We start from the raw sequence: 24,906 nt of genomic DNA, 5'->3' as shown, positions 1-24,906 counted from the left end.
ATGTCATATCGTATTTACAAAATGTAACTTTAAACTAATCAAGTTTTAATCCATTTAAACTTGAAATGTCAGTTGTGCACTTCTGTGACCACAGAAACTCGGTCAGTGCTACAGGAGGAGAGCAGTGTCCTGGAACTATACAAAATAGCTCATGACCATGTACTATGTACTTCTGCATTTGTAATACAAATCCCTGCAACGTCGCCATGTGAAAAGTGATTAATTTTTAGAGTTAGGTGACTCCTTAAAGTCCTGTTAGATGTTATATATATATTTACTGATCTATTTCTGTTTTACTGACGAGCAAACATTTGACTATTTTTATTGACAGTCAGTAAATGACATTTGGCAACCATGGTGCAAGGGCTTTTAATACACCCGTCCAATTAAGAGTTCTGATATGGTAACTTCAGGGGTGCAGACCCTGGACATGGGCATCCCGTGGTTCTGCCAGCTGTGTTGGGGTGGGTAGGTGTAGGGATGGGGCGTTGGATACAGAGGCACCAAAAAATACCATGGACGATTATGGTATAAACATGTTTCAGAGGCTGACATCTGCCCTCCCACTGATAGGCAATCTGTGACTCCCTCCACAAGCTACAGCTACTGTAGAACTAACTAGCACACTTACATCTAGAGGGCCCAGGTTGGCCAAGCTTGTTGCAAACCATACTGCTACAATATTGCTAATTAAGAAAGGACAAGTGAGTTTGGACCGTGATATGATAGGAAAGCACTTTGGGAGAATTGCCTGTACTCCCAAGAGTCTGGTATGTGGCCCCCCCATCCCCCCGTCTAATTTAGGAGTCTTCCTGACATTCCGAGAGAATAGGCAACTATGGTTTTTCATTTGATGCAATGCAATGTTGCACTACAGGAGCATTGTGCCAAGACCTTTAATGAGTCAATGAGGAGACTATACATTCTGACTGGAGAAAGTTACTGAATGTGGTATCCAAAAAGTAAACTAGATGATTACATGTTTAAGTAATAGCTTGTCAGGAACCCACAGCCAGTATGGGACTTCGATTGCATATTCCCAAAATGATGGTTGGATACACATCTGTCTGTTTTTTAAATGTCCTTTTCTTCCGCCATTTATTTAGCAATGATCTGTGGCTTTTCTGCCTTTGAGCACTAACCAGTCCTTAATTTTAGTTATTTGTGTACATATGTTCAGTTATTTAAATCATTGTAGCAGTCGTATTTGTAGAACTCTTCCCCTAATGTATTCAACAACTCATAACCTAAGCTCATTTTATTAAATGAAACATTGTTTTTAGTTTCTTCAATGAATGTTTTATGGATACAGCAGTGAATTCAGCTGTTGTCTGGGCAACACGTCCTTAAAAGGCAACTCCTGGCTTTATCCTCACAGCAACTAGAGACACAGAGGGTGTGTCAGCATGCCCCCTCCATGATTTGATTGTGGTTGGCAAATTCAGCAGTAATCTCCTGAATGAGCACCGTGGCAGCCAATTGCAATGCAATCCAGAAGTCTTTGTGCTCATATGCTCCCCTAGCAGTTGCCAGGGTGAGAGGTGCTTTAGAGAAGCGGCACCTGAACAGCAATGACAGACCGTAGCTGATTTTCACTGTTGTATTTGAAATAAGCACATTGCTATGATTACATAAAAAAGAAAAAACAACTGTTAAGATATCTACATTCTTTTTACTGCCTTTAAAAAGAAATAAGCTTGTTGTGACATTTACCAATATACAGTCATGTGAAATAAAGTGTACACCTCCTTTCAAACTTGTTTCCAGATATCAAGATATAACTGACAATCATCTAGTTCTCATCAAGTCCAAAAACTTGATAATCTCCTGAGACAAATAACCCATATCAGATTTTGTAAAGTAAAAGAAACCATGTGTGAAAAACTACTAAGTCTGCCTTCGCTGCTTCTGTTTCAGTAAAGAACTGCTACCACCTCTATGTAAAAACAGAACTTTTAGAAGTTTTAGTCTGAAGCATTTAGGTTTGTATTAACACCATGCAAAGGAGAAGATATCTGCAATGATTTGTTACTTCCTGGAAGGGTTTATCAAGTCATTGCAAATTACATATTTTCCAAGGTCAAATTGGAGTTTTTGTGACACATGTTTGATCAAAGCTCAGTGCAGCTTATTACCAGAAGAACCTCACATCTATAGGATCACAGAGTCCACTATGAACTCCTCTTTATATCTGGGAAGTTCTGTACAGCAACTGACGTTTGGCTGGATTTGTATCATGCAGCAGGACAATGATCCTAAGCATACCAGAAAGTCTACAACTGCTTGGTTGCAAGAAAAAGAAAAAATCAAGGTTGGCCAAGTCGAAGTCCGGTCCTCAATCCCATTGGCCTTCAGAGAGTTGTCCATAAACCAATACCTTCAACCAGTGTTGTAAGGAGGTATAGGCCAAAATTCCTCAAATACAACATTTTATCAAGTCCTTGGTGAGGACTAGATGATTGTCAATCATCTAGTCCCATTAATGTCAACTTGGAAAGTGTGCAACTCCATTCACCATAAATGGAACCTTCAGTAGTCGTCACTCATTTTTAACCATAAGTTCCAGATCCATAATTCAAAAATGGTAAACACAGTTACTTTACCACATGGCTGAGCAAGGGAATTAAAACTATCTGAACAGTGGTAAATGTCTTTTCTATAACACCTCTTTTAATTGCACAAATTATAGATAAATATTAGATACCACTCACACACATCCTAGCATTACACCAAGCTCGGCATTACACTAGCTCAATTATCTAACCTTTAATCACCATTAGATTGGTCTTTTGATGTGGCAGAATTTCAACCTCTTACAGGTATAAAAAAGCTATTTCCATTCACTATAAATTATTACATACCCCTATTGACTATATGAAAATTAAATTTAGACTATCTTCCTGTCTGGAGATTTTCTCTCATGGAGCTTTAGGGGTATATTTGCTAAACTGTGGGATTGAAAATGTGGAAATGTTGCCTATAGCAACAATTGATAACTAGAATCTGATTGGTTTAGTACATTCTAAAGCTAGAATATGATTGGTTGCTATAGGCAACATCTCTACTTTTTCAAACCCCTAGACTCCATTTTAGGAACTCTCCCTTACTCTGTATCTGTCTTAACATTTAGGGCTAGATTTACCAAGCTGCTGGTTTGAAAAAGTGGGGATGTTGCCTATAGTAACCAATCAGATTCTAGCTGTCATTTTGTAGAAGGTACTAAATAAATGAAAGCTAGAATCTGGTTGCTATAGGCTACATCCCCACTTTTTCAAACCAGCAGCTTAGTAAATCTAGCCCTTAGTGTATATATAGAGAGATGTTTTATAACATATATCATAAAGGTTATCTGTCTACCCAAAGGAGATTCCTATTTGGACTCGCTGAATCAGATGTTTGTCCTAATTGTCAAGCAAATGGTGCTATTTTCATACATTGCATTTACCAGTTTTGGAGACATGTTCGACATTTCTCCTCTACTCGTCGTCTTCACTATGTCTCTTTGACTGGCAAGTTGGCAATTTTGGGGCTGATTACTACACCCTCAATGTTGCCCAAGGGATGTAAGTAACTTGTATTGATTATATAATCAATATAATGGATAGCTAGGAAATGTATTTTACACATGTGGATCAATAAGGAACCTTCCTCCATATCCCTTTTTCAAAACTAATTGTTCTATGCCTTTTTGATGGATTGGAATATGAGTCCTCCTCGCATAATCACGCACTAAGCATTTTTTAAAATTTGAGAAACACCTACAAGATACAATTACATACAGGTTTTAAGAATAGTCAATGGTACGAAACGGAAATATTCTTAATGATCCTCCAGTTTCAGCTGAAGTTGACAACTCTGATAGCTAGAAGAACAAAATAAAGATTATTATAATTCAGTGAGTCTAGTCATCTTTTTGTTCCAGGGGTATTGGTTATGCTGATATATTTTTCTTTGCAAATTATAGGAACAGCTGCATACACTACAATGTAAGAAATATAGATGTGAGCCTGATGACATTTAAAAGACATTCTGTGAAATGTATGCAATGATACTTTTTGGTATAAAAGAATTTTTTTTGTAAACCAATGAAGTTGTTTATCCTCTGGAGCTCTATACGTAAGATAAAAGTAGGCCAGTGGATAATATTAAAGTCGAGGTAGTTAAATATAACATCGCTGTCCGTTTAGTAGCGTGGGGTGCAACAAGACTTTTTTGTGGTCCTCACCTTCTCTAACAACCTCTACAGTCTCATTGACATATTCACATGGTTTGTTATATATTATAATGATTTTCGGCTTGCAACCATGTGCATGACAACACCCTTCATTCAAATGCTTGGTTTCTACAGATCTGTAACAGAATATTTTATTAAGGGCAATCTGTGAACCTTTTCAGATTTGCTTTAGTTTATTTATTTGCTATTTTTATATCGCGCGTGCAACTTTACCACTTGCAGTTTGTGGAATTGTTCATGTAGGGTTTCCCTGACAAGTTAAGCCTTCTATGTAGTTTTTGGTACATGTGATGACAGTGACTTGTCCATGGTCATAAAGCGCTATCATTGGGGTTTGAACTGAGGGCTCCAGCAAGTTTTTCAGTCGTTAAGTTTAGTGTGTTTATTTGTTGAGGTGTTCTCCCATTGTGCATTTAATTTTCCATGTACCCAGATCAGCTCTCTCGTTATCTGACATGATACTGGATTAGTGCTGGGTGACGTACAGGTTACTCTCAAATCCTACAAGTCTGGTAATTTGATAGCACCTTTGCTATTTACAACCGTGAATTTACCCTGTGAACATTTTTCACTCTTGGTTTCATTTGGCAACGTTTCTGTGAGTTAAACAAGTTGATTTACAAGTTTGTTACACTGCTTTATATAAAGCCAAACTGTTACTGTAGGGGTTAAAAATTAAAGTTTGTGAGAATTTTATCTTTTATGCAGTTGCGGTTTTTATAGTGCTTATTTGTTGAAGTGTGTGTTCTGCATACAAAACAGTGGCTGACTCACTGATGAGTACATGGCCTTGCACTCCATTCCCTTTTTGTGTCAAAATGTCAACATATCTGCTTATTTTACAGTGCATCAAAGACTCATCTAGAAATGACTAAACTTGTGGTGCATTAATCCAGATAAATGGTTCCAACACGCACGGCTGCTAACATTTGTATCAATTATATTTTTATGTACTTTTATTTTTTCTTTACAGGGTCGTCATGTTAAAACTGGGCAGCTGGCGGCCATTAAGGTCATGGACGTCACAGGGGTAATGTACCTTTCATTTACTTCAATTACTGGTTTGAAACTGATTAGGCTGGTTTCTGAATAATACATCATATATTTCTGCAAATTACATTCTAGCTGTGTTTGAAAGATAGTAAGCAACTTGACTCTACACTTACACATGTCCGTCCTCCTCCCGTAAACCCCTCTCTTTCTCTTTTCTTCTCTCTTTCCTTTCCTTTCCTGTTCTCTACTGTACTAGTCTCCCTCCTTTTTTCCTCCTGCGTCATGCCACTCTGTCGAGGCATTTCGCTCCCACCCTTATATCTTTAAAAATCCTTGGTCAATTACCATACACGCATATTGTTGCACTGATTATTTATATCTTTATACTGATTTTATATTATGTTATCTGTGATGTGCTTCTATTGCTTGTTTTTTTACTGACAGTGCATTTCGGTTCTGTTTGTTACTTGACCATTCAAAAAAAAAAAAAAAAAAAAGGGAGATAGTAAGCAGCTCCTAAGTATCCGTGTAATGGCCATAAAATGCTATATACACTATAAAACCACTGGAACTATACAAGTAGCAATCATCTTCCTCTTTATTTTGATAGGTAGAATGAATGTTATTGCTAACATGGAAAGTGTCTGAGGAGCAGACTTGTCTAAATGTACAATAAGCCTAACATGACCTTTCATCTCTGGTTCCACGAGACCTTTAATCCATCTCTGGATTTACCGGAGTGGAGCAAAAGATACAATGTTAGGAAAGCATTAGCTTTTTAGGAACTTAAGCAAATACTAGTTTCTATTTAAATAAATATATGCATAGTGAAGTGCCACAATTTCCATGCAGAGTTGTCTTTATTCCTCCATGACAAAATGTAGAAAAGTGTATTTTCCTCTGTTGTATAGCTTTGTTTAAGATTTGTAAAAATAGGTCATTTGGTGTCAAATTTCATTTCCATACATAAAATTGCTTTCACTGAAAAAACACTTTCTATGTGCAATATATTGTTTTTGATTTTATTTAAATATTTTTACAAATTAAAAAGGAGGGGTTGCCTATAGCAACCAAACATTCTGTCAATGTTCTTGTGTAGTAGGAAATCAAAGGAAACTTCTGTCTGCTATCATCATCATCACCATTTATTTATATAGTGCCACTAATTTCGCAGCGCTGTACAGAGAATGCTATGCTAACACTACCTTTTCTTTTTGCACCAGTTTTCACCATATGTTTAGTTAATGAGGTTTCACTCATGGCAGCGCACTTTGCTATGCACCTATTCATATTAAATAGCTGTAAGCTAAATAGCTCACGTACTGTAGACAAGGCCAGGCATACTATAGCATTGCCAATTGTGTTATAGATCAGTGGATACTGTCAGTACCCTACACAATTCACCTAACCTTAATTAAATTCACAAGTAGATTTTTCTTTAATTAAAGGAAAAAGTTTGATAAAGTTGGCTCTGCTGGCATTAGGCACTGGCTTACTGTGCCTGATGCTAAATTTGACCATAGCTGTAACCCATAGCAACCAAATATTTACTTCCTTTTATTTATAACTTGCAATGGTTGCTATTAGAAACATCATAGCTGTTTGCACTGTTATTATTGAGCATTTTTAAAAAAAGTGTGTCTGCCATGATTAGTACAATTTTGTAAAGAAAGACTTTGAAATCCTTAAAAATTATCACCATTTTTAAAGAGAACAGAGGCCACAGATTTATACATTGTATTAGCATTTTACCACCATTATAGTGCATGAAAATGAGCCTGAAAATGGTACCCATTGGCTCCAGAGAATGCATACCCACCAATGATGTCACTCTTGTTTGGGAGCATTGAGGTTTTCCAAACGCTGCCTGCTTCATTCAGTGCATTAAACACAAGTGGAATGCATTGAGGTCAATGGAGTAATATATAGATATAGAACCGCAAGTTAACAACCACAAGTCAAACACATTTGCATTTGAGAACCGGTCTCATTGGCATTTGAACTTGCATTGTTAAATCGCTTGTGGGCACTTGGTCTTAGACTTGTATGGTAACAGAATTATGGTAAATGTTTAGATTCAAGGAGCTTTCTAAATGTAAAGTGATCCCATGGCATACACACAGCATCGCACATCATTTTCTGGGCTGAGCTATTAATCAGAAGAGGACTTGTAACAAGGTCTCCTGATGTCATGTTATTGCCTTGTGACAATAATATATTACATAAGTATTCCCCCATTTGTTAAGATAGTGTATAGCAAACACATCTTGCTCAATCACTTTTCATAAGTGGTCACATGAAAAACTGAATCCACCTGTGTAAAATTAAAACATTTTGGTTCATTTTAAAATAAATACACCTATATGTGAGAGGCACCACAGATTTCCAATCAATCGTTTAATCAAGAAGATCATAGAAATTTCAAAGTAAATCTGAAAATGTTTATATACGTAGACCACAGAGAGGCCTTGGGCATCTCTCTAGCAGAGTTGGGAGAAGTGGTCCGTGGAACAACTATAACTTAGGCAATTCTTAAATATGTTTTCCAAAAAGTATATGGAGACCCTATATATAAAGCGGAAGATCGTTCTCTTGTCTGATGCAACCAAAATTCAGCTGCTTCGCCTCAAAGCCAGGAACTGTGTTTGGCGCATGCCTAACACTGCTTGCTTTCCGAAGGGCACAATACCTTATATCCCATGGAGCAGCTTTGGCATAATTAGAAAAGGGGTGTTCACCAACTGGCCCCATAGAAGGATGATGGAACCTTTGCCAAATAGACTGAGAGCTGTATTTACAGCAATGAGTGATCAGTAGAGAGAGTTAACAAATATAAGAATTTTTATTTCATGATATAAGAAAATATGATATATTAAATATACCAAAATCCCAAAGGGGTAAACATTTTTTATAGCCACTGCACTTAAATGTTTTTGTCATTAGGGGATTCTCGTTTTCAGTGTCTTCTTTAATAAGCTATAGCTTAGAAATGCCATTGCTTAACATGACGTTCTCTAATTCAAGAGAATTTCTAGCTGCACAAAGTTACTTCCGGAATAATATTGTTTAAATGGAGGATATCCATAGTCTTGTCAACAGTAGTTAGATATTCCACTTAATCACTGACATGTTTTTGTTACCCTTTCCTTCTGTTATCTGGAAAACCCCTAGTTAAGGTCATTCCAATGTTCCAAAATAAACTTGTTAACATGGAACATTCCTCAGAAGCATTGTTACTGTGTGCGGAACACTCAGAGGTGAGATATAATTGTGTAAAGTATTATGGATAAAAACACATTGTACCACAGGTCTGTGTTGCATAGAAATATTTCCGGTGTCTCCTCATAGTATATTACATGTGTAAAATTGCATTTGTTTAAAATATTTTCCTTTTAAGCATATGAAGCAGCATTTATGACACTGTTTCTACAGAGAGACTACATATTTTTTAAAGTGGAACTTAAAATAGAAAAATATTATTTAGATGTGTTGTAAAAGAGGGTAAACTGCTTTGTTTTTACCTTTTCTTTACAGAAAAACATATGGATAATCAGAAAATGATTCAGAAGTTGCTCATTGCAGCTGAGAACTAGAGATGGTCACTGACCCCCGTGTTTTGGTTTTGGATTCTGTTTTGGATCTGGATTACCATTGTGTTTTGGTTTTAGTTTTGCAAAACCGCCATTGCGTGTTTTGGTTTTGTTTTTTTGTTTGGTTTTGTTTTGCTATTTTGTACTCCAACTGTTTCATAGATAAGTAATCTAATTGTAGAGGTAATAAATCATCCAAAAAACAGTTTAATTCCTGGTAGGTAGGCCTTCATTTATTCTACCCACAAAACAGATTGACTTCCTCTCCATCTATGCATATTGGCAATGCAGCCATCGTCTTTGGATGTATATTACACCCTACACTTATAGTTAAATATGTAAAGAAATGGAAAAAGGCAGTTTGCTTTCTGTCTCTATAGGCCCCCCTCCACTTGTTTAAAAAACCAAAAAATTCAGCCGTTATAGACTGTACAATATTAATTGAAATGGACAAAGCCAGTTTGGTTTCTGGCTCTATAGGCCCCCCTCCACTTGTCGAAAATACAAAAAAATTCAGCCGTTATAGACTGTACAATATTAAGAGAAATGGACAAAGGCAGTTTGGGGTCACCCTGTCTATGACACCCTACCCTTAAGGTGAAATTGCCCAAACAGCAGCCTTTCAAGACGGTACGTGATATGGAAATGCCCCAAGTCCCTTTCCTCTTTGGGGGTAGATTGCATCCTACACTTACATAGAAAGTTTTAAAAAGATGTTATCGTCATCATCTTCAGCTTCATCCTCACCCTCATCAGTGTGTACGTCATCATCACAGACTATCAATTCATTGCCGCTTGAATCCGCCATTAGAGAACAGTCAGTGCTTGGATGTCTTGGATGGTGAAGGCCTTCCTTGTGGAAGATGTAGTTCATTTTTATAAACATCATTTTCTCCACATTTTTGGGAAGTAACCTTCTACGGCGATCACTGACTAGGTTCCCTGCTGTGCTGAACACTCTTTCAGAGTAAACACTGGAGGGTGGGCAGCTTAAGTATTGCAAAGCAAGTTTGTACATGGGTTTCCAAATGGCCTGCTTTTCTTCCCAGTAAGGAAAGGGACTGTCTGACATTTCCATATCAACTACCTCTTGAAAGTAATCCTCCACCATCCTTTGCATGTTTATACTCGTATTGGATGGAGTTATGGGCAAAGTGACACATTTTTTGGAAAAATCCTTCAAACCAGCCCAGATGTTAAATTGTTCTGGTCTGCCCCCTGCGTCTTCCCTGCTTCTTTTTGGGAAATTTAATTTTTTACGAGCAGCAGCAGCTTGAGAAAGTGAAGGAGGACACGTCGTCAAGCCGAGGCCCAGTTCAGCGGCCAACTTGCTGAGCAATAGCTCCTTGCAAAAGTTCACATCTCGCTCATTTACAAGTAAAGACTCAATGTAGGTTTTAAACCTTGGATCAAGCACAGTGGCCAAAACGTACTGATCCGAGTTCAAGATCTTAATTCGCTTCACAATGATCCTCGAGGTATTAAGTACTTGATCGACAAGGCCAACATACTTTGCTGAATTGCTTGTTTTCAGCTCCTTCATTTTCTCAAGCTGCTTTTCCAATAGTCTAATTAAAGGAATGACTTGGCTCAAACTAGCAGAGTCTGCACTCACCTCACACGTCCCAACTTCAAATGGTTTCAGCACCTTGCACAGCACTGAAAGGATTCCCCACTGTGCAAGAGTAAAATACATCCCTCCTCCTTTCCCAATGTCATAGCTTGTGCAATATGCTTAGATGGCTTTGCGCTGTTCCTCCATCCTCTGAAGCATGTACAGGGTGGAATTCCACCTAGTTACCACCTCTTGCTTAAGTTGGTGGCAGGGCAAGTTAAATTGCTCTTGGAGCTGCTGTAATCTCCTACATGCTGTGGCTGAATGCCTGAAATGGCCTGAAATTTTACGGGCCACCGAAAGCATCTCCTGCACCTCACGGTTATTTCGTAGGAAGCTCTGCACCACCAAGTTGATGGTGTGAGCAAAACAGGGAATGTGTTGAAAATCACCCAGCTGTAATGCTCGCAATATATTGTTGGCGTTATCAGAAATGACATACCCTGGGGAGAGTACAAGTGGTATAAGCCATGCATCAATCACATCTCTCAGTTTGCGTAAAAAATTGTCAGCTGTATGCCTGTTAGTGAAGCCAGTGATACAAAGAGTGGCCTGCCTGTGACAACTGTTACGTAGTGGTGTACATGCTGCTGCTGGTGAAGGTGAATGACCAACCCAGTGGGCTGTCAGTCATATAGTCTTTGGTTTGGCCACTTCCACTTGTCCACATATCTGTGGTTAAATGGACAGTGGGCAGAATGGCATTTTTCAGCGCAATCTACATTTTACACACTTTTTGGTATAGTTGTGGAATTGCTTTACGGGAGAAATGGTGTCTGGATGGAATTCTGTAACGCGGACACAAAACCTCAATTAACTGTGAAAAACCAGCTGCGTTTATTGTGGAGATTGGACGCAGATCTAACACTAACATTGCAGCCATGGCGTCTGTGATTCGCTTGGCGACTGGGTGACTGCTGTTATATTTGCTTCCCTTCCCAAATGATTGTTTCACAGTTAATTGCTGAAATGTAGGACTGCTCATTTTCTTGACCTGCCTCTGGGATGACGATTCACCCCCAGCAGCAGCAGCAGCAGTGGGACTAACGCTTTCTTTAGAGGAATCAATAATAGTGCAGGAGTCATCCAGCCTTAAGTGGGATGCCGGGCTAACTCCGAGCGCTACTGAGGATATTGATGATGATGGTGTGGTGGGTGTATTTTGTAGCCGTCGGGATGTCGGTGAGCGAAGGGTCTTAGCTGATGATGGAGTGCTTGTAATTTTTTGGGAAGAACTTTCAGCTTTTCTCAACACTTTGCCATGAACTCCTCGTTAAATGGCGTAACATAGACGACTGATTGTGGCTTGAAATACACTACAAATGGCTATACAGTTGTTGTCTGGATTTGGGTAGAAATAATTCCACACATAAGAAGTAGATTTTTTTGTTTTATGCCCAGGCATGACAATAGCCTTTTTCTTGTCACGTGCCAGAACTGCTGCCACTGGTGCAGGACTTACACAAACAACCTCATCCTCATCAACATCCTCATTAGCGCCCTCGTCGCCTACACAAATCTCCCCCTCATCCTCTTCTAATTCCAAAGTGGCATCCTCAGTTTTTATATCACCGGCTACATTCGGGCTATTAAGGCACACATCAGCAGAATGATCACGATTAGACATCCCACTGTTGGATGGACTCTCCACAGGGATTGGTGTCATTTGTGAATCCAAGCAAACATTATCCTCTAATGCCTTACTGTTATCTTGCAGCTCGGCTTTGACGCGTAACAGTAGTTGTGCACCAATTGTAGGCTCAGTAACTTTTTGGGATCTGCCACTAATAGCCAAAGGTGAAGGCCTCATTCTCTCTTTGCCACAGCGTGTGTAGAATGGCATGTTGGCAATTTTTTTTTTATCGGCACTTCTTTTTCGCTTCAACACAGTAAATTTTTTTTTTGTTTTTGTTTTTTGGACTGATTTCGAAACACTCTGTAGTTTGACATTGCCTTGCCCAGATGACGTACTGGGAACACTAACATCAGGACTGGTGACAGAACCTGGTTGCTCATTCTGCTCATATGTGGACTGCTTTGAATCCATTCTCAGCCCAAAGCACTTGTAGTGCTAAAAATTATTTCGTAAGATACTGCTGACAGTCATTTTGACAGCCAGAAATATTTATGCACAATTAGGGGGGACACCCCAAAAGCACTGGGGAGTGCCAAATATTGAACATAAAAAAAAACCTCTATCCTCCTTTCTTCTCTAGCGATTTTTGTTACAACAATTGGAATAAGAATATTGGATTCTCTGTCCCTGCTCTAATCAGCCTGTGACTACACCCTGCTCTCTCCCTCTGTCAAATGGCGATGGATTGCTGTGGAGGCGTGTATTTATAATCTTGAAGTATCGCGAGAACCGAGCCCCGAGATCCGACGACGTCACGACAACGTTCGGCCTCGATTTGGATTCGGAGCGGGCGGGAGAGTACCGAGCTCCTCAGCTCGGTACTCGGATACCCAAAGTTCGGGTGGGTTCGGTTCTCGGGGAACCGGACCCGCCCATCTCTACTGAGAACTGGCTTTTTTTTATTATTATTTTTTACCTTGGCTGATTACAATCATAATTTTATAGAAATACAGCAAATATTTTCCATTATACAATTTTCTTTAATGTCAGTAAATAAGGAACAGCATTATCTTCCCCCCCCCCCCCAACTAATGTTACAAAACTGGATTTTAGTCTGCATAATAAACATTTTATTGATATCTTTCACATGTAGCCCGCCTCTCAAAATTAGTCCCTGTCCAAATCAAAGCCCGTCGGAATGCGTTAAAAAATGTAGTGTGGTCATGCTATGTGGGCGAGTTTGTCACGCTAGTGCTTCTAAAGTTAGGATGCCCCCAATCCCCCTTTCCTTAAAAAGACCTTTGAATTGTTGTGCGCACCTGCTACAATCCTTCTACCTTCCCGGTAGTCAGGATAAAGGTGACGACTGGTGGGAGGGAGGCACAATCCCCATAGGAAACGCCCCGCCTAAACCAGGATATTTGGGAGGTATGCACGTATGAAAATATCATGCATGGAGTTTTAAAATAAGGGGTTTTATTTGTCAATTTCAGTTTCCCTTCAACAAGCATACAATACAATAATGTAATGTAGATGGACATTCTCTTTTATCAGTTTAGGCTATTATCTTGTTGCATGCACTTTTATCAGAGGTAGAGCTGGTGAGCTGTGGGCCCCGGTGCAGTGAAGTGGGGAGGAGGGAACCGGGGCCCACAGACCCCTAGTTCACCATGCTGTGGGCCTCATTATCTCCATTGGCCCGGTGCACGCGCACCTGCTGCACCAATGGTAGTTTCGACACTGACTATTGTGGTGTGTAGGCACATGAGACTGATAAGGATACCTACCTCTATTCAATGCAGACTGCATAGGTTCACCCTGTGCTACATACATGCAGCTACATCTCCCTCGACAATGAGCCGGCAGATTATTATGGGTGTCCATGTTTTGACCTCAGAATTTGGAGCGGTTTGATGCCTCACCCCACTCTGCACTCCCAGTTCACCTATCCTCTGGGTTCTCCTGGAGGGTATAGATAGAAAGTGGTTAAGTATATAATTACTAACAAGGAACTATAGATTTTTCCTATAGCACACAACTGCTATGCTGTAAATTTGCTGGTCGGCAACTGCTTCTACATATACAACATCAACAAACTGCACCACGAGGTCTTCCCATGGGAGAAATATATACTTTCCACCACACTTATTAGTCTTTTATTTCATAAATTCCTGTTGTGTAAACTAGAATTCCAAACTAGTGTGTCTACTGACATATGTTGTGTCAAGCAGGCTTCTCCAGAGATTGTAAGCTTGTGAGCAGGGCCTTCTTACCCCTGTATGTATTACCCAGTATTGTTTTATTACTGTGTTTGTTCCCCATTGTAAACCACTATGGAATTTGCTGGCACCATATAAATAAATGATGGTGATGATGGACTCAACAGAGCAGCATAAATAGTGGAAGCATCGAATACGTAAAAAGCCAAGACTTGGGGGAGATTAAATTAGCCATGAGGCCCCGTTGGAACCTTGCACAATGTGTCTCCGCAAAATGTTTCTGATAATCTTTGCTTGTTAGAGGTGCGAGCAAAAATGAGAGATGTGTTCTGTACTGTAATACTGTAAAACACATTACATTAGTTTCCTATGCGACCTCGCCATTAATCTCCCCCACGATATGAGCAAAGAATGTCAGCCCAGCCCATATTATACTAATATATTCCAACATATTAGTGGTGGTGATTCTTAAAGGAATATAGAAGTTTGTGTTGTAGCTAACCATAAACCTCTGTTTTCTGACTCTAGGATGAAGAGGAAGAGATCAAGCAGGAGATTAACATGCTTAAGAAATATTCTCATCACAGAAATATTGCCACTTATTATGGAGCATTTATAAAAAAGAACCCGCCTGGAATGGATGACCAGTTATGGGTAAGGACTCGGAGACATTAATTGCATTTGTTTTAATGTTAGTTTTTGCATGACATATTCTTCTTATATTTGTCAACTGAAAATATCTAGCTGTACAGAGTGATTCACAAGGCATACGGTTGCTGGTGCTGTGTTCTTAATGCCACCCGGCTGGCAAGAAGTAGCGGGGTTGGGGCAGTTGTAATACTTTGCAATATTAATCTAAAATGTTGGAGGTTAATATCCACGCCGGCCAGGACTGAACAGACTGGTGGTCAGTGGTGTAACACACACTGGCTGTAGTGCTCACATAGTGCCCGTTATACTAGGAGAAACAATGATGTATTCTATTATAATAGGACTCTGTTGGGCTCCAAGAGCCAAGTGGCAAGTACAAACAGCCAGGTGGAGCTCCCGGGAAGTAGGTGCTGGGGAGAACACTGTACTGGTACTTGTCCATTATTTTGCACCTGTGGTTTGTGTTAATCATACCTGCCCAAAGTTCCTGGGGCTTTTTTTCCCCCAACAGCCTAAGCAGGATTGGCACCATCCAAAATGAACATGGTTAAGGTAGATCAGGACATGGCCTATTTTCTCCCAATATTAAAATCGTTAATGTTGACATATGTGTTAGGTCACATTTGATTTTGTGGCCTGAACACCAGATTTTGCTGGAGTGAGTCTCTATAAGTGTTCTAAGGGGATGGAGATCTCTGCAAACTTCTATCATTGCAGTATCACAGGGTCTCTTCACTTGGATGGAGATGAGGTCCAGAAAACATTGTGTTCTCCACACATTAGTGGTAGTAACAATTTCAAAGGGGATGGGCTATCGTGAGGTAAGCTCTCTGACCCCCGCATAAACCAAGTCAAGGGGAAGGACTTTTAATGGTTAAAAGGTGTTATGGCTGATGATTTGTAGTAAACCTGGAATAAATAACAGCACAGGGTGACCATTTGGGGCTGAGCAAAGATCCTGTTAATGACATATGTCATATTTCTCCATTTCCAAGAACTGGGAGCCCCAAACACTAGTTATGTCTCTATTTCAATGTAGCCCAATGGAAGCAGATATAACTACTGTACCAGGCATTTAGAGAACCCCAATACAGCCCCTATACAATTCATTGAACCTGATTTCTCTTTCGCCATTATTTAAAAGTTGTGGAAAAGCAGATGTTGCATTCAGATTATTTAAAAGGGAGAAAAAAACTTAATAGGAAACCTAAAACCTGCCATTTACTCCCTAGCTGGTGATGGAGTTTTGCGGCGCTGGATCCGTTACCGACTTAATCAAGAACACCAAAGGCAATACATTGAAAGAGGAGTGGATTGCGTATATTTGCAGAGAGATCCTACGGGTATGTCTGTGAAATAATTCTTACATTTTACTGGGAGTAGTAAATGTGTTTTTGTGGAGGGGGTGGGGGGGGGGGGGGGGTTGTTGTAATACTTTATTAAATTATTTTCTTAGTACATTTATTGTTTAAAGTGTCCAATCAATATCCATGGAGAAGTTTGTTCTTTTTTATAATTCTAAAATGAAAATAAAACGTCCATTCTATTAGGAATACGTGACCTCCAATGACGTTATGACATTCCTCATGACCGCTTCTACCAATGCCTCCATAAGGAATACATTTATGCAGGACGGTTGTTTCATTTCTGGCCTCTGAAAGAAATCAATGTCATTACCCGGTTAGGGGAGAATTGTGTTATTTTTCTGTACACTTATGAACATAGTCAGTAAACATTGATTCACCCTGAATGTTGTTACTTGATGTTTGAAAATATCTCTTGTGCAATGAGAAACAATAACAACTGATGTTTGTTATAACAGTTACAAATACCAGTGAAACCATATTTCAAAAGCATTTTACATGTGGTTCTTCATTGCATTTTTACTCTCGTTAGGGAGGTCAGTGGAGGTCGTCTAGGCTTCTCCAATGTGTTCACTTGCTTTAAATGCAAGAGAATGGAGCAGGCTGTGTTTGGAAAAATGCAACGCTTCCAAACGCGAGTAACGTTGCGAATGGGTATAAGGTCATCAAAAACGGCTGGGTGCAGGGGTTATACTAGTGTTAAACACTGAAATTGACGCTAGTGTGTATGAAGCCTAAGGCAGAAAATTTGTTAAAGGGTCATATGCACTACCTTACCTTTTCTTGGTTATAAGAGCAGCTCAGAAAATCATTAGTCTTACCTTATGACAAGTCCCAGTTACCTTATTGACATAAAAACATATTAACAAGGGTGTCCTTCCTGTAGGAGAGCTAAATAATAATAACAAAATAAAGAGCTGGGGCCTGATTCATTAAGGATCTTAAATTAAGAAGTTTCTTATTTCAGTCTCCTGGACAAAACCATGTTACAATGCAAGGGGTGAAAATTGGTTTTCTGTTTTGCACATAAGTTAAATACTGACTGTTTTTTCATGTAGCACACAAATACTTGATAGCTTATTTGTACACTGAAATTTAAAGTTGATATATGTGTTCTACATGAAAAAACAGTCAATATTTAACTTGTAAATGTGCAAAACAGAAAACTAATTTTTACCCCTTGCATTGTAACATGGTTTTGTCCAGGAGACTGAAATAAGAAACTTCTTAATTTAAGATCCTTAATAAATCAGGCCCCTAGTCTCTGTTTTGGTTGAGGTCTTAGGATGACTTGGAAGCCCCTCTGATCATGGACAGGCAGCAACGTATAAATATGGGGTACATGAGGGAGGAGCATCTATGAAGTCAGGATTGTCTTTTTAAATTGCAATATAAACATCATTTCATAAAGGAAAAATCAATAAAATATTCCAGGATTTTTATAGGTCAACATATACATAAAAACATAATATGCTACATTTGTCCAACAACTAGCACATTTTGTTTTGTTAAGAATGCTTAAATTATTTTACATTATGTCAAATCAAGTCTCCTATTTCAGTAACCCTAGGATGTTACAGGAAGGATGTATAAGAGAAGAAAGAGAAGAAAATGGACATAAATACATTTTTTACTAGATATTTTTTAGAAACCATTAAATTACCTGAAGATTATAGCAGTTCACAAGAAGTAATGCTGCGAACTGAGTACATTGGCCACTTTTTCATTGTGGTCAAGTAAATAGCTGTATGTACAACAATTTTCATATTCATAGCTAATACTTGGTGACACGCACAGGATGTCACTGTGGATTACCAAGTGATTGATATTCATGAATGTGTAAAAATTGTAATGTAGGCATTACCGCTAGTGAATGAGCATCTTGTTTCAGAAAATGGCTAGCAGTGAGTCAGCCTATGGTGGGCCATTATGCAGATAGATGTGCATAGTTTGATGTTGACTTTTACTAAAGGCCTTTTGATGACCTACTGTTAAATTGGTCTAATTGTTTAAGACTCAAAATTTCTAGATGTGGTTTGCAAACAATTAAAACAAAGAGTACAGTGTCTTCGAGGAGGCCATTTTTCAGTCATAATTACAGCATATTACATTGTTTATGATGCTTTAAGGTGAATTATAATTTAATATTGTAGGAAATTGATTCTAAAATAATTTTATACCTCAATCAAATATTTTGCCCATGTTTTTAGAAATGCTGTAAAAATAATCTGATTCTTAAACTGTTAGTCACCCTTATAAAGATGCACAGGATTACTATGGTAAATTACCTTGTTGCCAGGAAATTAGATGTTTACCATGATAATTACTTGTTGCTCGTAAGGGGGCGTTCAATGTTAGTTGATATCAGTTCAATATGTAAATCGTCTTCTTACAGCGCTTTATGTTTCAGAATATTCACATGCTGCAATGATCAATGGTGTAAGGTTTATTCAGTATTTGATACAATATGAACCTATAACCTATTTGGAAAAGTTTTGCAGTACTGGCCACCATGTGAGCACCAATGTGTTGGGCCTAACTTAAAGCTTTAAGGGTATATTTACTAAACTGCTGGTTTGAAAAAGTGTAGATGTTGCCTATAGCAACCAATGAGATTCTAGCTATCATTCTGTAGAATGTACTAAATAAATGAGAGCTAGAATCTGATTGGTTGCTATAGGCAACATCTACACTTTTTCAAACCAGCAGTTTAGTAAATCTGGCCCTTAGTGTTTGCATTTAAAATATATTATTGTATTCTCGCTAAACAAGAAAGTAGCACACTTCACATACTATTCAAGTATACGATTCCAGACTTGACTTACTAAGATAAGAATCTTCATCCATGACTTATTTACCTGCTGTTGGCACTTGACATTAAACAGCTGTTTTCCAAAACCGATTTCTTGATAAACCTTATTGGTTACTGTGCTGGTCTATGGAGGTTTATATGTATCACTTATAGTTAAATTATGCAGTCATTTATTGAAAAGGAGGAGAAAGAAACTTCAGTGACATACTGACTGACTAATGAAAAAAAAACCAACAGAAAATGACTGATACTTCCACTTCTTCCCTTTCGTTTTGACTGTAATTGGTCAGTGTACCAGACTGTGACATTGCAAAAACAAACAAATGGGTCACTGGTACTAAAAATAACAATGTGACTTCTATGACTCTTTTACCAACCCTAGTCATTTTAAATAATTGTGAAGCTTGTAACCGGAGTTACAGCAAAAAGATTTGCTGATGATGATAAAATAGTTAATGTCTTACACAGTCAGATACATTACCATCTCTATGTGGGATGAGCCACAAACTGAGAAGAGCTAATTGCAAGCACTCTGCAAACAACAAGTGTTTGATCAAAACCACAGTGATCATAGTTTTTAATTATGAAATACCCAAACATTTTACTAATAACCAAATAGAAACGTGCTAATGATTTTTCTTAAAGCGAAAAATCTGTATTTCTGCAGATTATAGAGTAATCACTTTCAATAAGTTTAGTATGATCTTTAATCAAATCGATTTGTTTTTTTTAAATTGCATATCCTACTCACCATTGCAGTGTGTATGTTGCAAGGCTGGATTGTAAGCCATAATGTTGCTGGATAACTAGTTGGGCTACTTGTTCCTGATACTTTTTGTTGGGCCCAATGTCAACTGATTTATTTATAATGTCCTAGCACAGATTTCTTACCCTTTCCTTGCCAAATTCCTCCTATTTCTATACATCGTCTTTACATGATTGGCATGTAACCCCTTAAGTTTTGTAGCATTTTTATTTTTAAAAATTACACCTTCTGATTTATTAGTGTATATATCTTGGTCTTTCCTGTTATGGTAACCTGTTGTTTTTCATTTCATTCAAAAGGCAGAGGTACTAATTAAATCTGTCCTCTGGATGTGCCACAATTTTAGATTATCAAAATAAATCAAAGTGATCACTGATGGCCATAATTAGCATCCAGTGTGTCCACAGTAGGGATTCAACTAAAGTACAAATTCACTTAATGTTCCACGTGGACTGTGTAACTTCCTCCTAACCGGCCTTCCCACCCAAAGACCATCTCTATCTCCTGTCCAGTTAGTCCTCAACTTGACCATCAGAATCATCCACACATCATGTTACTCTGTATTTGCCTCTCCTTGTGCTAGTCCCTGTACTGGCTGCACAATGGCATTTTAAAGGACTCTCAATTGCTCACACAAACCTTGATAATTTGCATTTCCTTACTTTGCTGACCCCTCCAATAATAATCACTCTTAAAACTCTTTCTCTGATGTCTTCTACCATGCTGCAGCTGATTTATGACATTTATGACCTTTTTAGAATCTGTACCCAAAATCCTTCTTATGATCATCTCTCCACCCAGTTCTTACAACGTATAAGAGATCACCTTTATGGACCACTTACCTCCACCAGTTTTTGTGCCTTTATAAGCTTCTTTTTTCATGTTTAGCTATTATCTGTCCGAGGGGTGTACAACATTTTTTGGTCTGAGGGCTGGATTGGGAGTACTAGTTTGAAGGTGTAACAATAAAAATTAACTTCATTTAAATTTGTAAAATATGTAGAATTTTCTACAGGGGTTGTAGTTAGACTATACCTCTCACCACTGATCTCCAAGGGGACAGAAGTGTGATCATTGCCACAAAGTATTAGTGTGCTGTCAGAGGGATGTAGTGTGTGTGGTCCCATCACATAGAGAGTAGCCACGTCCCTCCCCTTTAATATGTGTCTTTTCTGACACCGCTGATGTAACACATTTCCCCCTCTCACCTCTTTATTAACCCATACCTCTCACCTCTAAAATAACACATATCTCCCCTCACTCTTGTAGTAACACCCTCCCACCACCTCTGCAGTCAGCGGCTGGTGGATGGGAGGCATCTGCCCCCTGGACCAGTCCCATTGTGGGCTACCTTGCGCTGAGTCACTAGGCTACCTGGTACAGGGACTGTCTGGCAGTGAATCAGAATGAAGATAATTAATTCTGATTTGCTGCCAGACTAATCTCAGTGGTGAATGCTAGGTTACGGTGTGACTGCAGGGGTGATGCTTGTGAGAGTCCCCACCAACCCAGTTAGATGTGGGATATATGTATAAAGAGACCCAGAATGCTGGGACAGAAATACTGCTGTAGAATTTCTGTCCCCGGGTCTCCTTGTATCTGTTCTGCTTCCTGACGGTTGCATCTCATGTTGAACTTCATTGTCCTAATCAATTTGTACCAATTTTATAAATGTTATTCATTTTCTTTGTGTCACTTTCTCTCCCCAAAGGTACATCACAATGGAATATGTGTACCATTAAAAATAAATACTATAAATAAAAACACTAGTAAAGCATTATGTGAAGATACTGAGTTTTCTGGCCCAATTCTACCCACTTCACTTTGGCTGACCACTCACAGGTGCCTTCCTAGGCCAGAAAAGCTTACCCAGTACCTTCTAAGGTTCTTATTAGTCACTCAGGCAAATGCAGTTAGAAAAGTACAACAGTACATTTATTGTAATAAAAACAATTACTAGATTATAATGTACACACAGTAAATAAATGCCAGGCAGGTTTACCACATCATCTGTCCCTTACCCCACTAGCTTAAGGAGCTACAGTCACCTGGATTCTCTTAGCTGCAGCTGTAGTCCTTGGTAAGAACCAGCTACACTGCACCTTCCATGAATCAAATCTCAGAATGAACATCTTCTCCCCCCCTGGAGTGGCTCCTTATATCTAGGGTCAAATTTCCACAGTGCTTTCCCCTCCCTGTGTAAACCCCTGGGCCTCTCCTTATTAAACATTGGTATGTGCTGGACTATAGGGGGGTTGGAGAGGGGAGTGAAGATGAGCTGTACTTCCACAGAAACTCCCCTGCTAGATGGCATGTCTGGACTAGTCTTGTGAGAACAATGGACACTATTTAGCCTTCCCCCTCACCAGAATCTTGCAACCTGATCCCTACCCATAACCCTCCTGGCTTCGCTTTTAAGGACAATGAATAACAACGTCACTGCACATCATCAATATACAATACACAATATATATATTTACAATGAGCTACAATGTCCCCTTATCCACATGTAATTAGACACTGCAGTTGTACTTTGTTGGGCTGGGGAACAAACCAAGGTCTATAAAAAGTACATGCTATAATCAACAATTTGTGAGAAACGAGGGACAGGCTGGTTAGGGTGATATTAATACCTTATTTCTCCACACATTATTTGGACTGTAATATTTGTTCTGTACTAAGACATTAGACATAGTCTTCGCTTTTATGTAAATGTTACTTTAGATGCATCTTTAATAAGCTCATCTTGTAGGAAGACCCTTTCCAGATTACTCCTTCAGGATCAGGAGTCTACATTGCTATCTAGAGATTCTTTAAATCTTTAGCTTGCTAAGCGCTTAGCAAGTGCTAAATCAATGTTCCAATACAATTTATTTTCATAGTAACTTAAATACTGCAGAATGCTACAGGCAAAGTAATACTTGTAAAGTGTGTGTACAAGTCCTTTCGGCTTACGTTATTTTTTAGATTATAAGCTTCATAGCTCATTTTTAGTAAGTTTGAGAATGTGTTAAAAACTTTAAAATAACGTTTGTATGAGGCTTTAGACTTGATTTGCCAGATATTGATTATTAGAGGATCCATCTCATGCACAGCAGCTACATTTTGGGCATCTTCGAGTTGCTTTAGTGCAGCAGTTGCGGAGCTCCGTGGTGACAGACAAGTGGTCTTAATGGCTGCAGTTATAGACCCCTGGTGTAGAAACAAAATAATAATCAATTGTCAGGTGTCAAATATGAAATTCTTTGCTAACTCATTCAATTGCCTTGAGGTACATATTACAAATTACTTTTCCCCCCTCAATCTCCCCAGGGTCTGAGTCATCTGCATCAGCATAAGGTGATTCATCGAGATATTAAGGGGCAGAACGTCTTGCTGACCGAGAATGCAGAAGTTAAGCTAGGTAAGAGAACCCATGCGTTTGACTAAAGACTGAACGTGTAATTTACTCGCCTATGGGATGAGAAAACACAATCATGCTTTGTATATGATATAACTTTGTCTATTTTACAGTAGGTGTAGGCACTTGCTGATCAGGTCTGATGTGTGACATCACTGAGCAGAAGCTCTAATCTTTTTTTTTTTTTTTAAAGATTTTTTGGATTAAAAAAAATCCCACGCTCATACCTCCCAACTTTGGTAGTCCGCTAATCGAGACATATGGAGCGCACATGAAGGAGGGCATGGACACAGCACTTCTAAAGTATTAGGCCCCTTTCCCTCCCCAAAACACTCACATGCATTATGGCGCGTCTGGTTCCCCATTCACTGCTGCTCTGTTGTTGGATCATACCACTCTACATCTCCACAGTTGGGACTACGGAACAGACGCCTTTAAATCGGGACTGTCCCGTCTAAATTGAGATAGTTGTGAAGTATGCTTTCCTGTATAGTAATCCCATAAGCAAACTTCTGAATAAGTGTAAGGGGGGCGTCAGGATTTGGGCATAAAAACACTTAATCCGTTTCTGTGTTGTTTCGACACAGAGATTACACCAAAACTGCAACATGCTAGTAACACATTAGTCTGCCGTGCAGTACACACTTTACCCCATTTTGTTTCAGTAATAGCCTGTTCTGTGTTTTGCATATTTATGTATTGACAGATAAGCAGAATACTATAAAAGAAAACAAAGCGTCCTTGTGCCTGGGCCCTCACACGGCAAAGGTTGAATTCTACGCTTTTAGTAAAGTCTAGTTTGAGCTGAATCGCTCTGATAATGGCACATTAGTGTAAAGGGGAAACTGCTCACCATCACATGACAAATCTTCAGATGGCAACGCTGACAGGGGGGTGTTTTCCCCTTTAATGTGTGACCACAGCAGTAATTCTGCTGTTATTAGCACAGCATTAATTTGCTGCAGTGTAACACTACTGTTAGTGAAACATTTTATTTATAATGAATGCTCTGCAATAACAAATATGTAATATGTTCAATATCATTTAGCAGCTATATTTTCTTATCTATAGTTCTTTATTAAAAGGGACATATAGCTTAAAAATATATATTTTAATGACCGCTCTGATTAAAATGTTGATACTTTGTAGAGATTACCATAAATGAAAGTCATACATTCATTCATTCATATCTTTTATTTAGTGTTATGTATTACTTCTTTATCTTACAGGTGTGTGTAAACTTAGTATTTTTTTGGATAGCAACACATTTTTGAAGCTGAGAAGTACTGCTAAGGACTGAAAAGCCCTACATGCAAATGGACACTCTAGCCTCATTTTATTTTCTCTTTGTAATTATCAAGAGATGAATGAATAAAAATGTCCATGTAATTTCTACAAAGGTGTTAATAACTTTAGATGAGGAGATCTGTGACGTGCATTTGTCCTATAATCCCATACTACTCCTAAATAATCCTCCTAAAGCCACTTCTTCAATCTTAATATTGTGTAATTATCTTAATGTAATCTTTTCCCAATGCAGTGTCTGGTTTTCTAGTAACAAAGCTGTTTTGATGTCATTGGGTGTGCGTTTTGATGTCTTCATACCTCCCAACATTCCCGATTTTGGAAACTGGAACATTTTTGGGCCACACCCGATCTGCATAGACCATGTCCTGTTCTAAACAA

General features: G+C 38.7%; 1 protein-coding gene across 12 annotated transcripts in view; it reads left to right on the top strand.

The window, feature by feature from the left end:
* TNIK (TRAF2 and NCK interacting kinase) overlaps positions 1 to 24,906 on the top strand; it is a 261,739-nt gene that overhangs the window by 115,123 nt on the left and 121,710 nt on the right. For all 12 annotated transcript variants that reach the window (XM_075202119.1, XM_075202123.1, XM_075202118.1 and 9 more), the window contains exons 3-6: positions 5,208 to 5,264; positions 14,756 to 14,881; positions 16,111 to 16,221; positions 23,133 to 23,223. In XM_075202119.1, the coding sequence (XP_075058220.1) occupies positions 5,208 to 5,264; positions 14,756 to 14,881; positions 16,111 to 16,221; positions 23,133 to 23,223 (385 nt within the window). The remainder of the gene's footprint in view (positions 1 to 5,207; positions 5,265 to 14,755; positions 14,882 to 16,110; positions 16,222 to 23,132; positions 23,224 to 24,906) is intronic.

The sequence above is a fragment of the Mixophyes fleayi genome, chromosome 3 (genome assembly GCF_038048845.1).
Source record: "Mixophyes fleayi isolate aMixFle1 chromosome 3, aMixFle1.hap1, whole genome shotgun sequence".
Lineage (NCBI taxonomy): Eukaryota > Metazoa > Chordata > Amphibia > Anura > Limnodynastidae > Mixophyes > Mixophyes fleayi.
Note: the sequence above shows the minus strand (reverse complement) of the source record. Positions and strands in the feature narration are given on the sequence as shown.